The 22,167-nt window shown below is 39.2% G+C and overlaps 1 protein-coding gene across 4 annotated transcripts; it reads left to right on the top strand.

Moving 5' to 3' along the window:
• Positions 1-1,728: 1,728 nt before the first annotated feature.
• On the top strand, positions 1,729-5,966 carry CD1A (CD1a molecule). Of its 4 annotated transcripts, none has more exons than XM_009184147.2 (6): positions 1,729-2,409; positions 2,857-3,022; positions 3,696-3,974; positions 4,487-4,765; positions 5,118-5,208; positions 5,378-5,966. In XM_009184147.2, the coding sequence occupies exons 1-6, from the start codon at positions 2,401-2,403 to the stop codon at positions 5,385-5,387; spliced, it is 834 nt and encodes a 277-aa protein (XP_009182411.2). In that variant the 5' UTR covers positions 1,729-2,400; the 3' UTR covers positions 5,388-5,966. The 4 variants fall into 4 exon arrangements, with proteins under 4 accessions (XP_009182411.2, XP_003892913.2, XP_017803734.2 ...); XM_003892864.5 differs by having other exon boundaries at positions 1,732-2,409; positions 2,756-3,022; XM_017948245.2 differs by lacking the exon at positions 1,729-2,409 and adding an exon at positions 2,420-2,447.
• The last annotated feature ends 16,201 nt before the right edge of the window (positions 5,967-22,167 follow it).

Here is a 22,167-nt window from a genome sequence, read left to right as displayed (position 1 = left end):
TTCAGAAGACTCTAGTGAGGTTCACAGAAAAGGGCTTAGAGACTGATATGAAATTCCCTGTTTCTATGACTCCCAGAGCTTCTATATACTCATGCTAGCCTTTACTAATTTGTTTAAAATTTTAGCTGAATTTTTCTTCTTATTGGCTTGTAGAGTGTCTGGCATCTGTCCCAAGTAAACAAGGGTTTGTATTCCTTCTGTCCTTGGAGGAGTCTGTCTTTCTTTGGGTTAACTGGTTGCCCTGATATTTCAGTTCTTTGATAAATTCAAGTTGTGATTTTGATGGTCCAGCTTCAAAAAATTGTACATATGAAAATGAAGCTCTTTACAGCTTTTTGCATGCTAATCTTGACTTTAAAAAAATTATCTGTAATCCCAGCACTTTGGGAGGCTGAGGCAGGTGGATCACCTGAGGTCAGGAGTTCAAGACCAAGATGGTGAGACCCCATCTCTATTAATAATATCAAAGGTAGCCAGGGATGGTGGCACACACCTGTAATCCCAGCTTCTTGGGAGGCTGAGGCAGGACAATTGCTTGAACCTGGAAGGCAGACATTGCAGTGAGCTGAGATCACACCACTGCACTCCAGCCTGGGTGACAGAGTGAGACTCTGTCTCAAAACAAAACAAAACAAAACAAAAAACAAACAAACAAACAAAAATTATTTGCAGGCCATGCCTGGTGGCTCATACCAATAATCCCAGCACTTTCTGAGGCTGACACAAGAGGATTGCTTGAGGAGTTTGAGGTTACAGTGAGTTATGATCATTCCACTGCACTCCAGCCTGAATAACAGAGTGAAACCCTGTCTCGAGAAAAAAAAAATTTTTCCCCTAAATTAGCTTCAGATAATTTTTTTGAAAACCAGACAATAAAGTAAATAGCCCAAACACATTTATATGGATGATACCTACAAAGCACAAACATATATTTAGAAGTCCTTGAACAGTAACAAGCAGCATAAAAGAGGAATGTAAATCTGTCCAGCAAAGACTCGTTTATCACAAAACAACCCTGAAACATCCAAGTAGGACTAATAAAAAGGGATCCTCGGATACAGACTTTGGAATATTCCATTAACTTCACTGCTCTCAAGTTCTGACTAGTTTCTTATAAGTAATAGGAAATTTATAGCAGGATCCTTTATGTAAACCTCATGGCAATAACTTGTACTTTTATCCTTAATAAAAGTGTATGAGATTCTCATCTCACTATGTAGGGTTACAAGTAACTTTTATGATATCTTTAAAAAGTTTCATGTGGAATATCTCCTCCATAATTAAAAAATGGATGTATTGGCTGAATTCATTCATTCATTTGACAAATATTCACTAAGCACCTACCACTTGCGAGGTACTCTGTTAAGTGGGGATACAGTGTGATAACGGCATGGAACTAATATCCAAGTCAACCATTGAAGTCAAAATTCTGGGCTGGCAAACTTTAGTTAGGAGTCCCCATTTTAGAAAATATTATTTCAAGCAGGCCTTGTTTTTATCCAGAGAGTATATGCAGTATAATGAAACTCAGTACACCAAGATTTATAGTTCTTGTGTTTTTCTCCCTCAGTAAAAACTCCTTCAATAAAGTGATTGTGTTGTCAACCAGTGCATATTCATAAGTACCAAGATGCTTGACTCCAGGCAGGTGCTAAGAGAGTCTGTTGGGTGAGTGAATGTATATCAATGAAAATCAAACAGAGGAAATTTTCTTTATATATTTTAGTAGTAGTGTTTTATTTTTCTTTTTTTGTGATGGTTACTGGCTCTTCTCTAAGAATAATGGAGAAAAGGTGTTAGTTTATACTGTCACACAGGGCAGTCATAGGAGACTCTGACAAAGCAAATCAATCAATGTTAAATCAGAAATGAGAATGTAGTAAGGGGGTGAAGAGACAGGGGAAGAAAATACATGGGAAAATATTGAAAAGGACAGAGTGATCAAAAACAGCAGGGACATGGGAACATAGGGCAGCACTCTGGGAGCCTTTTAGTTTTATGCTCTTATTGTATGATTGAGGAAAAAAAAGGTCCTTAGTGGTTAAGTGGCTTTTCAATGCCACGTCAGACTTGTTCCATAGCCGTTGAATTAGGGGAAGGTGAATAAGTTGGAAGTTGGTGACAAGGAGAGAAGTTGGAAACTAGAGAGGAGAGTCAGAACCAGAGGGAACTGAGAGACTAAATAGGCGTCTCAGGGTTTTTGTAGTGAATTTCCTTTGTTGCAGTCAGGAGAGGTTTGTCTGTTGGTTGCAGAAAGAAGTCAGAATAGAGATATCGTGGGGGTAGGTTTGTTTGGAACAGAAATCAAAGACCATTTTTTCTGAGAGAAGGAAATAACATCTGCAAATGACATGCTGTTTTTGCTACTTCCATTGCTAGCTGTTCTCCCAGGTGGTGGCAATGCAGACGGTAAGAACTCTGACAACTGCCCAGTTGGGTGGATGAAGGTCTGTGTGTGTGTGTGTTTGTGTGTGTGCACATGTGTGTATGTGTGTGTGTATATGTGTGTGTGCTTTCCCTAGCATATACCTGGAAAGTGAGAATGCCAGGCTGGTTCCATTTTGACTGTCCATGACTCCAAGTCCCCGAGCTCTGATGAAGGTGGTTGATAAGTCATGGAGCTCTGTGGCAAGCAAACGTCTGCTAAGGCCATGATGGATCCCCTTTTCTCCAGATTCTGAGTTCCCCAACTCTGGCCTCTCTCCATTCTCTTTCTCAATTTCTTCTCCCCATTCTCTTTGTTCTTTTGCCACAGGGCTCAAGGAGCCTGACTCCTTCCATGTCATCCAGATCGCATCCTTTTACAACCATTCCTGGAAACGAAATCTGATCTCAGGTTATCTGGGTGATTTGCAGACCCACACTTTGGACAGAAATTGCAGCACCATCATTTTCCTGTGGCCCTGGTCCAGGGGAAACTTCAGCAACGAGGAGTGGAAAGAACTGGAAATGTTATTCCATATACGCTGCGTTCGGTTCTTCGAGGGAATACGTAGATACTCCCGTGAATTGCAGTTTGAGTGTGAGTTCAGTTTCCTCCATGGGGAGTAGGGAGGTGGGAGACAGGGGATGTCTCAATGTTTCTTATTCCTGTAGGAAACAGCCTGACTATCTTCTGTATCTTGTTCTATTCTTTCCACCACAAAACTGCAATTGGATACTTTTGGGCAGGGCTCTTATCCAGACCCTAATTCTTCAAACAGTTCTGCTACTTATGAACTCCTCTGTTATTGACTGCAGGGTTATGCATTATTACCTTTTCTTACAGGTATCCTATGGCCACCCTTCTTCCTGCCTTACAACCAGATACCTTCAGCTTTCTCACTTTCTCATTCATTCTCATCAGCAGTCTCTCTATATATACTCAATTGTAACCCATTGCATTCCATTCAACTTAAGATATTGTAATCCCAGTTGTCTTACACCAAGTCCTTCCTCACCCACAGCATTCACATCACTTTCTTTGACCAATCTGCCCTCTCCCATACGTTACTAATCTTTTCCTCCACCTACAGCTTCCGCCAATTCCTCTTTCTCTGAATCCCTGACCAAACCAAATTTTATTCCATTATGTCAAACCCTGCAAACTTCCCCCTTCTGCTTCTGCAATCTTTGCTTCTACTCCTACAATCTTTTCTTCTACTCATTTCATTTTATCTTTTTTTCTCCGTCTTTCCCATATTTCATAACCCCAGATCCTTTTGAGATACAGGTGATAGGAGGCTGTGAACTGCACTCTGGAAAGTTCTCAGGAAGCTTCCATAGGTTGGCTTATCAAGGATCAGATTTTGTGAGCTTCCAGAACAATTCATGGTTGCCATCTCCAGTGGCTGGGAATATGGCCAAGCGTCTCTGCAAAGTGCTCAATCAGAATCAGCATCAAAATGACATAACACACAGTCTCCTCAGTGACACCTGTCCACGATTCATCTTGGGTCTTCTTGATGCAGGAAAGGCACATCTCCAGAGGCAAGGTCAGTCCTGCACCCTCCCTCCAAGAACTTTTGATTTCAAAATCATACCTTTCCACCACCCCCTTCCAATTTGGAATAAGGAAGAGCCACCCAGAAGTGGGAAAGGCTGGGTGCAGTGGCTCACATCTGGAATCCCAGTGCTTTGGGAATCTGAGGCTGGAGGACTGCTTAAGGGCAGGAGTCCCAGACCAGCCTGAGCAACATAGTGAGACCCCTGTCTCTGAAAAATAAAAATAAGTTATCCAGTCATGGTAGCACATACCTGTAGTCCCAGTTACTTAAGAGGCTGAGGCAGGAGGATAGCTTGAGCCCAAGAGTTTGAAGTTACAGTGTGCTATGATTATAATTATGCCACTGCACTGCAGCATAGTGACAGAGTGAGACCCTGTCTCAAAAAAAAAAAAAAGAAAAGAAAAGAGAAATGGGAATGATGTGTCGATCTAAACTTCTAAACTACTGTGGAGATATGAAACTCCAAGTCTGTATTTGAATATGTTTTCTGTCCTTTGCAGTGAAGCCCAAGGCCTGGCTGTCCCGTTGCCTCAGTCCTGGACCTGGCCATCTACAGCTTGTGTGCCATGTCTCAGGATTCTACCCAAAGCCCGTGTGGGTGAAGTGGATGCGGGGTGAGCAGGAGCAGCAGGGCACTCAGCGAGGGGACATCCTGCCCAATGCTGACGGGACATGGTATCTCCGAGCAACCCTGGAGGTGGCCGCTGGGGAGGCAGCTGGCCTGTCCTGTCGGGTGAAGCACAGCAGTCTAGAGGGCCAGGACATCATCCTCTACTGGGGTGAGAAAGAGCTGGAGCCCAGGCTGGAAATGCCAAGAGGTGGTCTTCAGGCATAGAGGGAGGGCAAGCTGAAAATTTTAGGATTTTAGGGATTATAGCCCCAACATGAATAAAAATAGGTAAGCTAAGAAATGGCAGTGTTGAAAATGAGGGCACTGTAGATGCAGGAGGATGCTGAGGATAAGATGAAGAATCCATCTTTGAGCAGGGATGAGAGAAAAACAAAAAAAGAAGATTGGTAAGTTGGATGTTCAAATGAAAAAAAGAAGCCAAGGAAATTCAGTGAAACAGGGAGTGGATGAGGTAAAATGGGGTGGATTATAACATCCTTGGTGTCTCCTCAAATTCACAGAACATCACAGTTCCATGGGCTTGATCATCTTGGCAGTGATAGCGCCTTTGCTTCTTCTGATAGGTCTTGTGCTTTGGTTCAGGAAATGCTGGTGAGTTCTTGGCATGTGTCTTTCCTACTCTTAGTCCCTACCCCACTTGTCTTCCCATGATTTTTGTTTCTCTCTCCTCAGTTCTTCTCTCCCCAGTCCCCTTCCCTCTTACTCCTCAATTCTTAGCTCCACCTTATTCAGAGTGACTTCTATCTCTGTTTTCATCCAGTTTCCGTTAAGATACACCATGATCCTCCTTGTCACCCTTCTCCTTTTGGGGTGAGAGACCAGCAGTTCAACAGCTCAGGATACACCTGAACACATCATGGTGATGACGTCCTCTCAACTCTCCTTGTAAAACTTTTGTCAGTTTTGCTTGTTTCTGATTAATGATCATTTGTCAATATAAGCTCAATTTAGTTTTGCAGGATTTGTTGTTCTGACCTGGGTTCTGGGACTTTAAAATTCAAATTTTATCTCCAAATGGAATGGGATCCTAGCAATCTTCACATGTTCAACTATTAATGGATCATCAGGCTTGTTATAGATGTCCCTTATTCCCGAGGGCCTTCCCTGACTCACAGGTGGGAAACGGACTCTTCCTGGTCTGAACTCCCACCACATTTCAGCCGTATTTTGCTAACTGTACTCCTCACTTCCTCTCCTTCGTTGCAGCTATTTAGGTCCCCCTTTTCCTTCTAATTTTTCTTCTCCTTCAATGCAAAGTATGTGTGTTTTTAATATATACATACCTGGTGAAGGATCTTGCCTTCATGAAACATGTTCTCAATAAAACTCTTTGTTGAATTTATGCCAAATTTGTAGTCTTTTCTTATTCTTTTCCTTCCTGGTGCTTTTGAAGTAGTTGAGACATTTGATACTCTTCTGGTTAAAAGCCTTCTTGGTTGGAGGAAATTTTACACATTCCTAGTTCTATAGTTTGTTCTCTGAGCTCCAGAGCAGAAACACAATTTTGTCTCTCACTACTCCTATCATTCAACTATGGAGAGTTATTCGAGTTAAATTAGTGTTGCAGGTATGCAAGGCAGGATGTATATCTTTACCATTCAGTGGTTCAGGGACAAGCAGCAGAGTTCTCACATTGAAGCTTGTTAGAAAGGTAGAATTTGGGCCTCACCTTAGATTTACTGAATTATAATTCGTATTTTGGAAAATCAGCAGGATACTCACAAGTCCACTAAAATTTGTGAGGCACTGATGCTAGTGATGCCTGAGATGTAGTACAAGTGTGTCACTGAAGAGAAAATGATCAAAAAAGGGAACAAGAGTGTTGCTCCTCAAGATTGAAGTGAGATCAAGGCAAGTAATATCGTACTGCACATTCTTATTATTCACGACAGTTATATTCTCTGCAGTTGCTGCAAACACTGGATTCGTGAGCAGTTAGCCATTGTTCCCAGGGAAATACAGGTGTTAGGTTCTTGTGAGCTTTTTCACAACATTTTTGTTAACTGATGAATACATAAGCTTGTTTTATGTGTGTTTCTGTTTAAAGACATCTTATTTTATATATGTATATATTTATAATTAATTCATTATATGCAGTATTTCCATATAATAAACACTATCTAAGAAGTGTTTAGTATATTCCTGACCTTGGTTAACATGATCATAAATTTCTTTGGTTTTCAGCCTCACAACATTGCTGTCCACTATACTTAAAAAAAATGGTTGTCATTTCATAAATCCACAAATGTAGCTATTTTCCCATATGTTCAGCATAGCGTTATAGATATTACTTTCCCAAGCAACCTCACCTACAGATGGGTGAATTTCCTCCCCCTTTTCCTGCATGTACTGCACTGTTGATTTATTAACATTGAATTCATTGTCAACAGCCATGTAACTATAACAAAGCTTATCTAACACACACATTTTTCTCTGTAAGGCATGTCACAGCCTTCTTATGCTTAGGAAAATGAGACAACACTTAAGCATTACACTTGGGAGCCATTTAAGATTGTGAAATCACCAACCAAAAACACAAAAATGTGAAAAAGTTGGCACTATATAGACTACAAAAAGGACGCTTGTTTACTGTGTGAGAGCTGGAATGTGAAGACAGAGCACCACCTTTTTCTACCTTAGAAACATGTTCTTTGAGGGACTCAAATTTTGTACCTCTCTGCACATATTCATGAATGATTGTGAAAGTGCTATGAATATATACCTAGGGGCTACACATAAAATTTGGCAAGTAGACAAATTAGCAAATGTAACATTTTTGGATAATGAGGATTGACTATTGATACCAGATGGTAGTATTTGTCAAGATATCCATAGCAAGACTTCAATTACTTTAGGGTTTTCACCTGTGCCTTAAGGCAGCAGGGCTTTCTGCCCTTTCCCCGGCAGTTAAGGGCTCTTTTTTTTTTTTTTTTTAATTATACTTTCAGTTCTAGGGTACATGTGCACAATGTGCAGGTTTGTTACATATGTATACATGTACCATGTTGGTGTGCTGCACCCATTAACTCGTCATTTACATTAGGTATATCTCCTAATGCTATCCCTCCCCACTACCCCTCCCCACAATAGGACCCCGTGTGTGATGTTCCTCTTCCTGTGTCCAAGTGATCTCATTGTTCAATTCCCACCTATGAGTGAGAACATACGGTATTTGCTTTTCTGTTCTTGTGATAGTTTGCTGAGAATGATGGTTTCCAGCTGCATTCATGTCCCTACAAAAGACACAAACTCATCCTTTGTTATGGCTGCATAGTATTCCATGGTGTATATGTGCCACATTTTCTTAATCCAGTCTGTCATTGATGGACATTTGGGTTGATTCCAAATCTTTGCTATTGTGAATAGTGCTGCAATAAACATACACGTGCATGTGTCTTTATAGCAGCATGACTTATAATCCTTTGGGTATATCCCCAGTAATGGGATGGCTGGGTCAAATGGTATTTCTAGTTCTAGATCCTTGAGGAATCGCCACACTGTTTTCCTTAATGGTTGAACTAGTTTACAGTCCCACCCACAGTGTAAAAGTGTTCCAATTTCTCCACATCCTCTCCAGCACCTGTTGTTTCCTGACTTTTTAATGATTGCCATTCTAACTGGTGTGAGATGGTATCTCATTGTGGTTTTGATTGGCATTTCTCTGATAGCGAGTGATGATGAGCATTTTTTCATGTGTCTATTGGCTGTATGAATGTCTTCTTTTGAGAAGTGTCTGTTCATATCCTTTGCCCACTTTTTGATGGGGTTGTTTGCTTTTTTCTTGTAAATTTGTTTGAGTTCTTTATAGGTTCTGGATATTAGCCCTTTGTCAGATGAGTAGATTGCAAAAATTTTCTCCCATTCTGTAGGTTGCCTGTTCACTCTGAGGGAAGTTTCTCTTGCTCTGCAGAAGCTCTTTAGTTTAATGAGATCCCATTTGTCAATTTTGGCATTTGTTGTCATTGCTTTTGGTGTTTTAGACATGAAGTCCTTGCCCATGCCTATGTCCTGAATGGTATTCCCTAGGTTTTCTTCTAGGGTTTTTATGGTTTTAGGTCTAACATTTAAGTCTCTAATCCATCGTGAATTAATTTTCATGTAAGGAGTAAGGAAAGGATGCAGTTTCAGCATTCTACTTCTGGCTAGCCAATTTTCCCAGCACTATTTACTAAATAGGGAATCCTTTCCCCATTTCTTGGTTTTGTCAGGTTTGTCAAAGATCAGATGGCTGTAGATGTGTGGTATTATTTCTGAGGACTCTGTTCTTTTCCATTGGTCTATATCTCTGTTTTGGTATCAGTACCATGCTGTTTTGGTTACTGTAGCCTTGTAGTATAGTTTGAAGTCAAGTAGCATGATGCCTCCAGCTTTGTTCTTTTGGCTTAGGGTTGTCTTGGTCTTTTTTGGTTCCATACGAACTTTAAAGCAGTTTTTTCCAATTCTGTGAAGAAAGTCATTGGTAGCATAATGGGGATGGCATTGAATCTATAAATTACCTTGGGCAGTATGGCCATTTTCACAATATTCATTCTTCCTATCTATGACCGTGGTATGTTTTTCCATTTGTTTGTGCCCTCTTTTATTTCACTGAGCAGTGGTTTGTAGTTCTCCTTGAAGAGGTCCTTTACATCTCTTGTAGTTGGATTCCTAGGTATTTTATTCTCCTTGAAGCTATTGTGAATGGGTGTTCATTCATGATTTGGCTCTCTGTTTGTCTGTTACTGGTGTATAAGAATGCTTGTGATTTTTGCACATTAATTTTGTATTCTGAGACTTTGCTGAAGTTGCTTCTCAGCTTAAGGAGATTTTGGGCTGAGACAATGGGGTTTTCTAAATATACAATCATGTCATCTGCAAACAGGGACAATTTGACTTCTTCTTTTCCTAACTGAATACCCTTTATTTATTTATCTTGCCTGATTGTCCTAGCCGGAACTTCCAACACTATGTTGAATAGGAGAGGTGAGAGAGGGCATCCCTGTCTTGTGGCAGTTTTCAAAGGGAATGCTTCCAGTTTTTGCCCATTCAGTATGATATTGGCTGTGGGTTTGTCATAAATAGCTCTTATTATTTTGAGATATGTTCCATCAGTACCGAATTTATTGATAGTTTTTAGCATGAAGGGCTGTTGAATTTTGTCAAAGGCCTTTTCTGCATCTATTAAGATAATCATGTGATTTTTGTCTTTGGTTCTGTTTATATGCTGGATTATGTTTATTGATTTGAGTATGTTGAACCAGTCTCGCATCCCAGGGATGAAGCCCACTTCAACATGGTGGATAAGCTTTTCAATGTGCTGCTGGATTGAGTTTGCCAGTATTTTATTGAGGATTTTTTCATCGATGTTCATCAGGGATATTGGTCTAAAATTCTCTTTTTTTGTTCTGTCTCTGCCAGGCTTTGGTATCACGATGATGTTGGCCTCGTAAAATGAGTTAGGGAGGATTCCCTCTTTTTCTATTGATTGGAATAGTTTCAGAAGGAATGGTACCAGCTCCTCCTTGTAGGAGGAGTTCTACCAAATTCTCCTCTGGTAGAATTCGGTTGTGAATCCATCTGGTCCTGGACTCTTTTTGGTTGGCAGGCTATTAATTATTGCCTCAATGAAGGCACATAAGCCTTCTTGAAGGCTTTGTTCATATCTTTTTCCTCTTTTTTCTTTAGACTTCTCTTCTCGCTTCATTTCATTCATTTGACCCTCAATCGCTGATACTCTTTCTTCCAGTTAATCGAGTCGGTTACTGAAGCTTGTGCATTTGTCACGTATTTCTCGTGTCCTGGTTTTTATCTCTGTCAGTTTGTTTATGGCCTTCTCTGCATTGATTATTCTAGCTATCCATTCTTCCATTCTTTTTTCAAGATTTTTAGTTTCTTTGCGCTGGGTACATAATTCCTCCTTTAGCTCTGAGAAGTTTGATGGACTGAAGCTGCCTTCTCTCAACTCGTCAAAGTCATTCTCCGTCCAGCTTTTGATCCATTGCTGGCGATGAGCTGCATTCCTTTGGAGGAGGAGATGTGCTCTTATTTTTTGAACTTCCAGCTTTTCTGCCCTGCTTTTTCCCCATCTTTGTGTTTTTATCTGCCTCTGATCTTTGATGATGGTGATGTACTGATCGAGTTTTGGTGTGGATGTCCTTCCTGTTTGTTAGTTTTCCTTCCAACAGTCAGGACCCTCAGCTGTAGGTCTGTTGGAGATTGCTTGAGGTCCGCTCCAGATGCTGTTTGCCTGGGTATCAGCAGCAGAGGCTGCCGAAGATAGAATATTGCTGAACAGCGAGTGTACCTGTCTGATTCTTGCTTTGGAACCTTCGTCTCAGGGGTGTACCCCACCGTGTGAGGTGTGTGGTGTCGGTCTGCCCCTAGTGGGGGATGTCTCCCAGTTAGGCTACTTAGGGGTCAAGGACCCACTTGAGCCGGCATTCTGTCCATTCTCAGATCTCAACCTCCGTGTTGGGAGATCCACTGCTCTCTTCAAAGCTGTCAGACAGGGTTGTTTGTGTCTGCAGAGGTTTGTGCTGTTTTTTTTTGTTGTTGTTGTTTGTTTAGCTATGCCCTGTCCCCAGAGGTGGAGACTACAGAGACAGGCAGGCCTCCTTGAGCTGTGGTGGGCTCCAACCAGTTCGAGCTTCCCAGCGGCTTTGTTTAGCTACTTAAGCCTCAGCAATGGCAGGCGCCCATCCCCCAGCCTCGCTGCTGCCTTGCAGTTAGATCACAGACTGCTGTGCTAGCAATGAGGGAGGCTCCCTGTGCGTGGGACCCTTCCGACCAGGTGTGGAATATAATCTCCTGGTGTGCCGTTAGCTAAGACCCTTGGTAAAGCACAGTATTGGGGTGGGAGTTACCCGATTTTCTAGGTGTTGTGTGTCTCAATTCCCCTGTTTAGGAAAAGGGATTCCCTTCCCCCTTGTGCTTCCCAGGTGAGGCCATGCCTCACCCTGCTTCAGCTCTGGCTGGTCAGGCTGCAGCAGCTGACCAGCACCAATTGTCCGGCACTCCCTAGTGAGATGAACCCGGTACCTCAGTTGAAAATGCAGAAATCACCCATCTTCTGTGTCACTCAGGCTGGGAGCTGGAGACTGGAGCTGTTCTTATTTGGCCATCTTCTGTTTCCTTTCTTTTCTGATCAAAGTTAAGTTCTTATTAACTTAAAATAACTTGTTACACATGGACACATAGTGGGGAGCAACACACACTGGGGCCTGAGTGTGGTGGATGAGAGGAGGGAGAAGATCAGGAAGAATAGCTAATGGATGCTGGGGTTAATACCTGGGTGATGGAATGATCTGTGCAGTAAACCACCATGGCACACGTTTTCCTATGCAATAAGCCTATACATCCTGGACATGTACCCCTGGACTTAAAAGTAGGAAACTTTAAAATAAAATAAAACAACTCAGTATAAACAAAATATGCATTTCAAAGCCGTGTGATAACCACAAAGTAAAACCTATAATACATACACTAAAGATAAAAAGCAGGGAATCAAAACATAATACTGGAGAATGTCACTTACCCACAAAAGGATATAGCAAGAGTGGTAGAAAAGAAGGAAGGGCCGGGCGCGATGGCTCAAGCCTATAATCCCAGCACTTTGGGAGGCCGAGACGGGTGGATCACAAGGTCAGGAGATCAAGACCATCCTGGCTAACATGGTGAAACCCCGTCTCTACTAAAAAATACAAAAAAAACTAGCTGGGCGAGGTGGCGGGCACCTGTAGTCCCAGCTACTCAGGAGGCTGAGGCAGGAGAATGGCATAAACCCGGGAGGCGGAGCTTGCAGTGAGCTGAGATCCGGCCACTGCACTCCAGCCTGGGCAACAGAGCGAGACTCCGTCTCAAAAAAAAAAAAAAAGAAAGAAAAAAGGATCTACAAAATAACTAGGAAAGAAGTAATAAAATGTCAGTAGTACGTCCTTACCTATTGGTAGTTACCTTGAATGTAAATGGATTAAATTTTCCTATTAAACAACATACAGTAGCCAAATTGATTTTTTTAAAAGACTCAACTATATGCTGCCTATAAGAGCCTCACTTCACCCAGAAGAACACAAATAGACTGAAAGTGAAGGGATAAAAAAAGATATTCCATGCAAATGGAAGGCAAAATGGAGCAGAAGTAGCTGTACTCATATCAGATATAATAGGCTTTAAGCCAAAAAAAAAACTGTAAAAAGAGACAGCTATGCTAATTGCATACTGATACAGGGGTCAATACAGAAAGAGAATATAACAATTATAAATATATATGTACCCAACAATTGGACATACAAATATATAAAGCAAATGCTAATAGGCCTACAGGGAGAGATAGAGTATAATACAATAATGGTGTAAGACTTGAACATCCTATCTTCAGTGATAAACAGATCATCCAGACAGAATATCAATAAAAATGAGAGTTAAACTGAACTCCTGACCGAATGAATCTAATAGATGTTTAAAGAATATTCTATCCAGCAGTTGCAGAATACACATTCTTCTCCACAGTACATGGAACATTCTCCAGGATATATCTTATGTTAAGCCACTGTAAAAGTCTTAACAAATTCAAAAATTAAAAATCAAAAAATGTTTTTCCAACAATAGTGGTATAGAACTAGAAATCAATAGGAGCAGGAACTTTGGAAACTGTACAAACACATGGAAATTAGACAACATACACCTGAACAACCAGTGGTACAGTGAAAAAAAGATTCAAAAAGGAAATTTTAATATTTCTTGAGAAAAATGGAAATGGGAACACAACACACAAAAACCTATGGAATATAACAAAAGCATTTCTAAGAGGGAAGCATAGAGCAATAAAGGCTTACATTTAAAAAGTAGAAAGATTTCAGATAACCTCATGTTGCACCTTAAGGAACTAGAAAAACAATATCAAGCCAAAACTAGTAGAAGAGAAGCAACGATAAATGTAAAAACAGAAATAAATGAAATAGAGCCTTAAATGTGGCACATATACACCATGGAATAGTATGCAGCCATAAAAAAGGATGAGTTTGTGTCCTTTGTAGGGACATGGATGCAGCTGGAAACCATCATTCTTAGCAAACTATCACAAGAACAGAAAACCAAACACCGCATGTTCTCACTCATAGGTGGGAACTGAACAATGAGATCACTTGGACTCGGGAAGGGGAACATCACACACCGGGGCCTATCATGGGAAGGGGGGGGGGGGGAGGGATTGCATTGGGAGTTATACCTGATGTAAATGACGAGTTGATGGGTGCTGACGAGTTGATGGGTGCAGCACACCAACATGGCACAACTATACATATGTAACAAACCTGCACGTTATGCACATGTACCCTAGAACTTAAAGTATAATAATAATAATAAATAAATAAATAATAAAAATAAAAAACACACAAAAGAATGACAAAAAAAGAGTTGACTTTTTCAAAAGATAAAAAACCTGGCCAGGCACAGTGGCTCACAACTGTAATCCCAGCACTTTGGGAGGCCAAGGAGGGTGGATCACTTATTAGGGTTCAAGACCAGCCTGACCAATATGGTGAAACCCCATCTCTTCTAAAAATACAAAAATTAGCTGAGTGTGGTGGCAGGGCCCTGTAATCCCAGCTGCTAGGGAGGCTGAATCAGGAGAATCACTTGAGCCTGGGAGGCAGAGGTTGCAGTGAGCCGAGATTGTGCTACTGCACTCCAACCTGGGCAACGGAGCTAGACTCTGTCTCAAAAATCAAAAACAAAAACAAAAACAAAAACAAACCTGACAAACTTTTAACTAGACAAATTAAGAAAAAAGAGAGGAATCAAAAAAATGAAATCAGAGATGTAAAATGAGACATTACAAATAATATAATAAATACAAAGGATCGTAAGAGATCATTATGAACAACTATATGAAAGCAAATTGTAAAACTTAGAAGAAATAGATAAATGCCTGGACTCATACAACCACAAGATTGAATCATGAAGAAACAGAAAATTCGAACAGGCCAATAATGAGTAACAAGATTGAAACAATAGTTTAAAGTCTCCCATTAAAGAAAGCACAGGAGCTGACGACCTTGATGCTGAATTCTACCAAATGTTTTACAAATAACTAATGCCTATTCTTCTCAAACTATCCCCCAAAAAGTGGATAAGGGTAAATTTGTCCAGACTTATTATTTGAGACTAACATTCATTAACCTGACATAAAAACTAGATGATACATCAAAAACAAAAAAGAAAACTACAGGACAGAAGTGGTGGCTCATGCCTGTAATCCTAGCACTTTGGGAGGACAAGGAGGGTGGATCACTTGAGCCCAGGAGTTCAAGACCAGCCTGTTAACCTGATGAAACCTTGTCTCTAAAAAGAGTACAAATATTAATGAAACATGATGGTGGGCGCCTGTAGTCCTAGCTACTCAGGAGGCTGAGGTTGGAGGATCACCCAAGCCCAGGGAGTTGAGGCTGTGGTGAGATATGATTGTGCCACTGCACTCCAGCCTGGGGGACAGAGTGAAACCCTTTCTCAAAAAAATAAAATAAAATAAGAAAAACTACAGGCCCATATCCCTAATAAATGCATTCAAAAATCCTCAAGAAAATGCTAGCAAACTAAATTTAACAGAATATTTAAAAGATCAATCATTATAATCAAGTGGCATTCATTCCAGGGATGCAAGGATGATTCAAAGTATTTGAATCAATAAATGTACTGCATCACATTAATAGAATAAAGGACAAGACCACATAATCATTTCAATAGAAACAGAGAAAGCATTTGATAGAATTCAACACCCCACCATGATAAAAGTTATCAACAAATTAGGTATATAAGGAACATAACTAAACACAATAAAAGCCACATATGAGAAACCCACAGCTAATATAAAACAAAATGGGGAAAAGATGAAAGAATTTTCTCTAAAATCTGGAACTAAGCAAGGATGCCCACTTTCACTACTTCTAGTCAACATTGTACTGGAACTCCTAGCCAGGGCAATTAGGCAAGAGAAAGAAATATAAGGCATACAATTAAAAAGAAGGAAGTCAAATTATCCCTGTTTGCAGATGCCACAACTTCATATACATAAAATACTAATTACTTCGTCAAAAAGCCATGAGCACTAATAAACAAATTCAGTAAAATTTCAGGATATAAAATGCATATACAAAAATCAGTAATATTTCCATTCAACAACATCAAAATATCTGAAAAATAAATCAAGAAAACAATTCCATGTACAATAGCTACAAAATATAAGATACTTAAGAATAAATGTAACAAAGGAGGTAAAAACTCTACAAAAAAAATCTATAAAACGCTGATGAAAGAAATTGAAAAGGACAGAAATTATTGGAAAAGTGTTTTGTGCGAGTTCATTTTCATCCTGCTAATAAAGACATATCTGAGACTAGACAATTTACAAAAGAAAGAGGTTTATCGGACTCACAGTTCCACGTAGCTGGGGAGACCTCACAATCATGCCAGAAGGTGAAAGGCACTTCTTTCATGGCAGTGGCAAGAGAGAAGAGAGCTTGTGCATGGACACTCCTGTTTTTAAGACTATCATATCTCATGAGACTCATTCACTAACATGAGAACAGCACAGGAAAGACTTGTCCCCATGATTCAATTATCTCCCACCAGGTCCCGCCCACAACACATGGGAATTATGGGGGCTACAAGATGAGATTTGGGTGGGACATGGGGCCAAATCATATATTTTATGTTCACAGATTGAAATAATTGACATGGTTAAAATGTCCATACTACCCAAAGCAATCTACAGATTCAATGTAATTTCTATCAAAATACCAATGACACACTTCATAGAAATAGAAAAGATGATTCTAAATTAATGTTGAACCACCAAAGACCCCAAAAGCCAAAGTAATCTTGAGCAAAAAAGGGCAAATCTGTAGAAATCACACTACCTGATTTCAAAAGATACTACAAAACTGTAGTAACCAAAACAGCATGGTACTGGTATAAAAACAGATACATAGATCAGTGGAACAGAATATATAAACCAGAAATAAATCCCTGCCTTTACAGCCAACTGATTTTTAACAAAAGTGCCAAGACACACACTGGGGACAGAACAGTCTCTTCAATTAATAGTGCTGGGAAAAAATGGATATCCATATGCAGAAGAACAAAACTAGAGCCCTATATCTCACCATATACAAAATCAAATGAACATGGATTAAAGACTTAAATGTAAGACCCAAAATTGTGAAACCACATGAAGAAAATATAGGGGAATGCTTCATGTTGGTCTGGGAAAGGATTTTGGATAAGACCTCAAAAGCACTGGTAATAAATACAAACTAGACAAACGAAATTTTATCAAACTAAGAAGCTCTGCACAGCAAAGGAAATAAGCTACAGAACAGTAGAAAATATCTGCAAATTATGTATCCAAAGGGATTAATATCCAGAATATATAAGGAACTCAAACAATTCAATGGCAAAAAGTAAGTTATTTAAATTTTAAAGGGCAAAAGACCTGATTAGACAATTCTCAAAAGAAGGCATACAAATGACCAATAGGTAAATATAATATGCTCAACATGACTAATCAGTAGGGAAATGCAAATCAAAACCACAATGAGATATTACTTCACCCCAGTTTGAATTATTCCAAGCTGGTAACTAAACACAAGCAAATGAATAACAAAACACATTTTAAAAAATAGATTTTATTTTAAAAGTCTCAAGCTAGAAATATACTACATGCCCATTAAAGAGCAGATAGATTTTAAAAAATTATTTTTTTCCAACTCTTATTTTAGGTTCGGCAGCTACATGTGAAGGTTTGTTACATGGGTAAATTGCACGTTGTGGGGGTTTGGTGTACGGAATGTTTTGTCACACAGGTAATTAGCATAGTAGCCATAGGTAGTTTTTAAGTTCTGTTTTAAGTTCTTTGAGAAATCTCCAAACTGCACTTCACAGTTACTGAACTCATTTACATTCCCGCCAGCAGAGTGTAAGTATTCTCTTTTCTCTGCAACCTTGCTAGCATCTGTTAGTTTTTGACATTTTAGTAATAGCCATTCTGAGTGGTGTGAGATGACATCTCATTGTGGTTTTGATTTGCATTTCTCTTATGATTAGTGATGTTGAGCATTTTCAAATATGCTTGTTGGCTATGTGCATGTCTTCTTTTGAGAAGTGTCTGTTGATGTTCTTTGCCTGTTTTTTAATGAGATTGTGTTTTTTTGCTTGTTAATTTAAGTTCCTTATCGATGCCGGGTATTAGACCTTTGTCAGATGCATAGTTTGCAAGTATTTTCTTCTATTCTATAAGTTGTCTGCTTACTGTGTTGAAAATTTTGTTTGCTGTGCAGAAGCTCTTTAGTTTAATTAAGTTCCATTTAATTTTTGTTTTCATTGCAGTTTCTTTTGAAGTTTTCATCATGAAATCGTTGCTAGGGCCTATGTCCAGAATGAAATTTCATAGGTTTTCTTCTAAGGTTTCTGTAGTTTTAGGTTTTACATTTAAGTCTTTAATCCATCTTGAGTTAACTTTTGTATGTGGTGAAAGGAAGAGGTCAATTTTCAATGCTCTGCATATGGCTGGCCAGTTAGCCCAGCACCATTTATTGAGTAGGGAGTCTTCACTCCATTGCTTCTTACTGTTGACATTGTCAAAAATCAGATGGTTGTAAGGTGTGCAGCTTTATTTCTGGGTTCTCTAACCTATTCATTGATCTACATGTCTGTTTTTCTGCTAGTACCATGCTGTTTCATTACTGTAGCCTTGTACTATAGTTTGAAGTCAGATAGCGTGGTGCTTCCAGCTTTGTTCTTTTTTCTTAAGATTGCTTTGGCTGTTCAGACTCTTTTTTGATTCCATATGAATTTTAGAATACTTTTATCAAGTTCTGTGAAAAAATGTCATTGGTACTTTGATAGGAATAGCTCTGAATCTCTGAATTGCTTTCAGCAATATGATAATTTTAGCAACATTAATTCTTTCAATCCATGAGCATGAAATATTTGTACATTTGGTTGTATCACCTCTGATTTTTTTAGCAGTGTTTCATAATTCTTGTTGTAGAGATCTTTCACTTTCCTGGTTAGCTATATTCCTAAGTATTTTATTCTTTTTGTGATTATAGTGAATGTGATTGTGTTCTTGATTTAGCTCTCAGTTTGGACTTTATTGGTATATAGAAATGCAACTGATTCTTGTACATTGATTTTATACCTTGAAGCTTCCTCTCTTTTTATTTGAATGCCTTTTATTTCTTTCTCTTTCCTGATTGCTCTGGCTAGGACTTCCAGTATTATGTTGAATAGCAGTGGTGAGAGTGGACATCACTGCCTTGTTCTAGTTTTCAAAGGGAATACTTCAAGCTTTTTTTTATTCAGTATGATGTTGGCAGTGGGTTTGTCATAGATGCCTCTAATCGTTTTGAGGTATGATCCTTTAATGCTTAGTTTCTTGAGGGTTTTTAACCTGAAGAGATGTTGAATTTTATCAAAAGCCTTTTCTGCATCTGTTGAGATAGTCTTGTGGTTTTTGTTTTTAGTTCTGCTTATGTGATGAATCATTTACTGATTTGTGTATGTTGAACCAACCTTGTGTCCCAGGGATAAAGCCTACTTGATAATGCTTTTTGATATGCTCCTGGATTTACTTTGCTAATATTTTGTTGAGGATTTTTGCATATATATTTTTCAGGGAAATTGGCCTGATGTTTTAATTTTTTACTGTGTCTCTACTGGGTTTTGATATCACAATGATTCTTATATAATTAGTTAGGGAAGAATCACTCCCCCTCAATTTTTTGGAATAGTTTTCAAAGAATTGGTACCAGCTTTTCCTTATACATCTGTTAGAATTCAGCCGTAGATCTCTCTGCTCCAGGGCTTTTTCTGATTGGCAACCTTTTTATTACTGATTCAACTTTGGAACTTATTATTGATCTGTTCAGGATTTCAATTTCTTCCTGGTTCAATTTTGGGAATGCATATTTTCAATAATTTATCCATTTTTTCTAGGTTTTCTAGTTTATGTGCCTACAGGTGGTCATAACAGTCTCTGACTGGTTTTTGTATTTATATGTCCCCTTTGTCATTTCTGATTGTGTTTATGTGGATTTTTTCTCCTTTTTTTCCTGTATTATTCTAGCCTGTGGTCTACCAATTTTATTTATTCCTTCAAATAACCAATTTTTTGTTTTGTTTATCTTCTATATAGTTTTCATGTCTCAGTTTTATTTAGTTCAGCTCTGAATTTGGTTATTTCTTATCTTCTACTAGCTTTAGGTTTTGTTTTTTGTTTTTTGTTTTTCCTTATTTTTCTGGTTCCTTTAGATGTGAGATTACGTTACTGATTTGAGATCTTTCTAACTTTTTGATGTGGGCATTTAGTGCTATAAACTTTCCTCTTAACTCTGTTTTAGTTCTGTCTCAGAGATCCTGGCATGTAGTATCTTTGTTTTTATTTGTTAGAATAATTTCTTGATTTCTGACTTCATTGTTTATCCAAAAGTCTTTCAGGACCAGAAGTTGTTTAATTGCTATTTAATAGTATAGTTTTTGAGAACTCTTCTTGATCTTGATTTCTATTTTTGTTGTGCTGTGATGCAAGTTTGTGGTTGGTATGATTTTGGTTTTTTTAATGTGTTGAAAATTGCAACATCCCCCAAGATGGCTTCATAGGAACAGCTCCAGTCTGCAGCTCCCAGCGTGACTGACGCAGAAGATGGGTGAATTCTGCATATGTGGGACTATGTGAAAAGACCAAATCTATGTTTGATTTGTGTACCTGAAAGTGACGGGGAGAATGGAACCAAGTGGGAAAACACTCTTCAGGATATTATCCAGGAGAACTTCTCCAACCTAGCAAGGCAGGCCAATATTCAAATTCAGGAAATACAGAGAACACCACAAAGATGCTCCTCGAGAAGAGCAACTCCAAGACACATAATTGCCAGATTCACCAAAGTTGAAATGAAGGAAAATATGTCAAGGGCAGCCAGAGAGAAAGGTAGGGTTACCCACAAAGGGAAGCCCATCAGACTAACAGCAGATCTCTCGGCAGAAACACTATAAGCCAGAATAGAGGGGGGGCCAATATTCAACATTCTTTAACAAAAGAATTTTCAACCCAGAATTTCATATCCAGCCAAACTAAGCTTCATAAGTGAAGGAGAAATAAAATCCTTTACAGACAAGCAAATGCTGAGAGATATTGTCACCACCAGGCCTGCCTTACGAGAGCTCCTGAAGGAAGCACTAAACAATTGGTACCAACCACTTCAAAAACATGCCAAATTTTAAAGACCACTGATGCTAGGAAGAAACTGCATCAATTAATGGGCAAAATAACCAGCTAACATTATAATGACAGGATCAAATTCACACTGAATATTAACCTTAAATGTAAATGGGCTAAATGTCCCAATTAAAAGACACAGATGGGCAAATTGAATAAAGAGTCAAGACCCATCAGTGTGCTGTATTCAGTAGACCCATCTCACGTGCAGAGACACACATAGGCTCAAAATAAAGGGATGGAGGAGGATCTACCAAGCAAATGGAAAGAAAAAAAAAAAAGAGGTTACAATCTTAGTCTCTGATAAAACAGACTTTAAAAAAGCAAAGATCAAAAGAGACAAAGGCGCAGTGGCTCAGGCCTGTAATCCCAGCACTTTGGGAGGCTGAGACAGGCAGATCACAAGGTCAGGAGATCAAGACCATCCTAGCTAACATGGTGAAACCCTGTATCTACTAAAAATACAAAAAATTAGCTGGGCATGATGATGGGCACCTGTAGTCCCAGCTACTCAGGAGGCTGAAGCAGGAGAATGATGTGAACACAGGTGGTGGAGCTTGCAGTGAGCTGAGATCACACCAATGCACTCCAGCCGGGGTGACAGAGTGAGACTCCATTTAAAAAAAAAAAAAAAGAAAAGAAAAAAGAAATAGAAAAAGAGAGAGACAAAGAAGGCCATTACAAGGAATCAATTCAAAAAGAGCTATCCTAAATATATATGCACCCAATACATGAGCACCCAGATTTATAAAGTGAGTCTTTGCAGACCTACAAAGAGACTTAGACTACCACACAATAATAATGGGAGAATTTAACACTCCACTGTCAAAATCAGACAGATCAACAAGAGAGAAGGTTAACAAGGATATCCAGGACTTGAACTCAGCTCTGCACCAAGCTGACCTAATAGACGTCTACAGAACTCTCTACCCCAAATCAACAGTGTATACATTCTTCTCAGCACAATATCGCATTTATTCTAAAATTGACCACATAATTGGAAGTAAAACACTCCTCAGCAAATGTAAAAGAACAGAAATCACAACTCTCAGACCACAGTGAAATCAAATTAGAATTCAGGATTAAGAAATTCAATCAAAGCCACACAACTACATGGAAACTGAACAACCTGCTCCTGAATGACTACTGGGTAAATAATAAAATGAAGGCGGAAATAAAGATGTTCTTTGAAACCAACGAGAACAAAGAAACAATGTACCAGAATCTCCAGGACACATTTAAAGCAGTGTGTAGAGGGAAATGTATAGCACGGAATGCTCACGAGATAAAGCAGGAAA

Source organism: Papio anubis, chromosome 1 (assembly GCF_008728515.1).
Source record: "Papio anubis isolate 15944 chromosome 1, Panubis1.0, whole genome shotgun sequence".
In the NCBI taxonomy this organism is placed as follows: domain Eukaryota; kingdom Metazoa; phylum Chordata; class Mammalia; order Primates; family Cercopithecidae; genus Papio; species Papio anubis.
The sequence above is the reverse complement of the archived record's forward strand: the minus strand, read 5'-3'. Positions and strand labels throughout refer to the sequence as shown.

What these genes read in the sequence shown, in the direction of transcription:
- CD1A (XM_003892864.5), top strand. Translation starts at nt 2,352, where the DNA reads ATGCTGTTTTTGCTACTTCCATTGCTAGCTGTTCTCCCAGGTGGTGGC. An exon ending in AGGTGGTGGCAATGCAGACG is followed by an intron (nt 2,410 to 2,755) that starts GTAAGAACTCTG and finishes CTTTTGCCACAG; the next exon opens with GGCTCAAGGAGCCTGACTCC. An exon ending in CCGTGAATTGCAGTTTGAGT is followed by an intron (nt 3,023 to 3,695) that starts GTGAGTTCAGTT and finishes TCATAACCCCAG; the next exon opens with ATCCTTTTGAGATACAGGTG.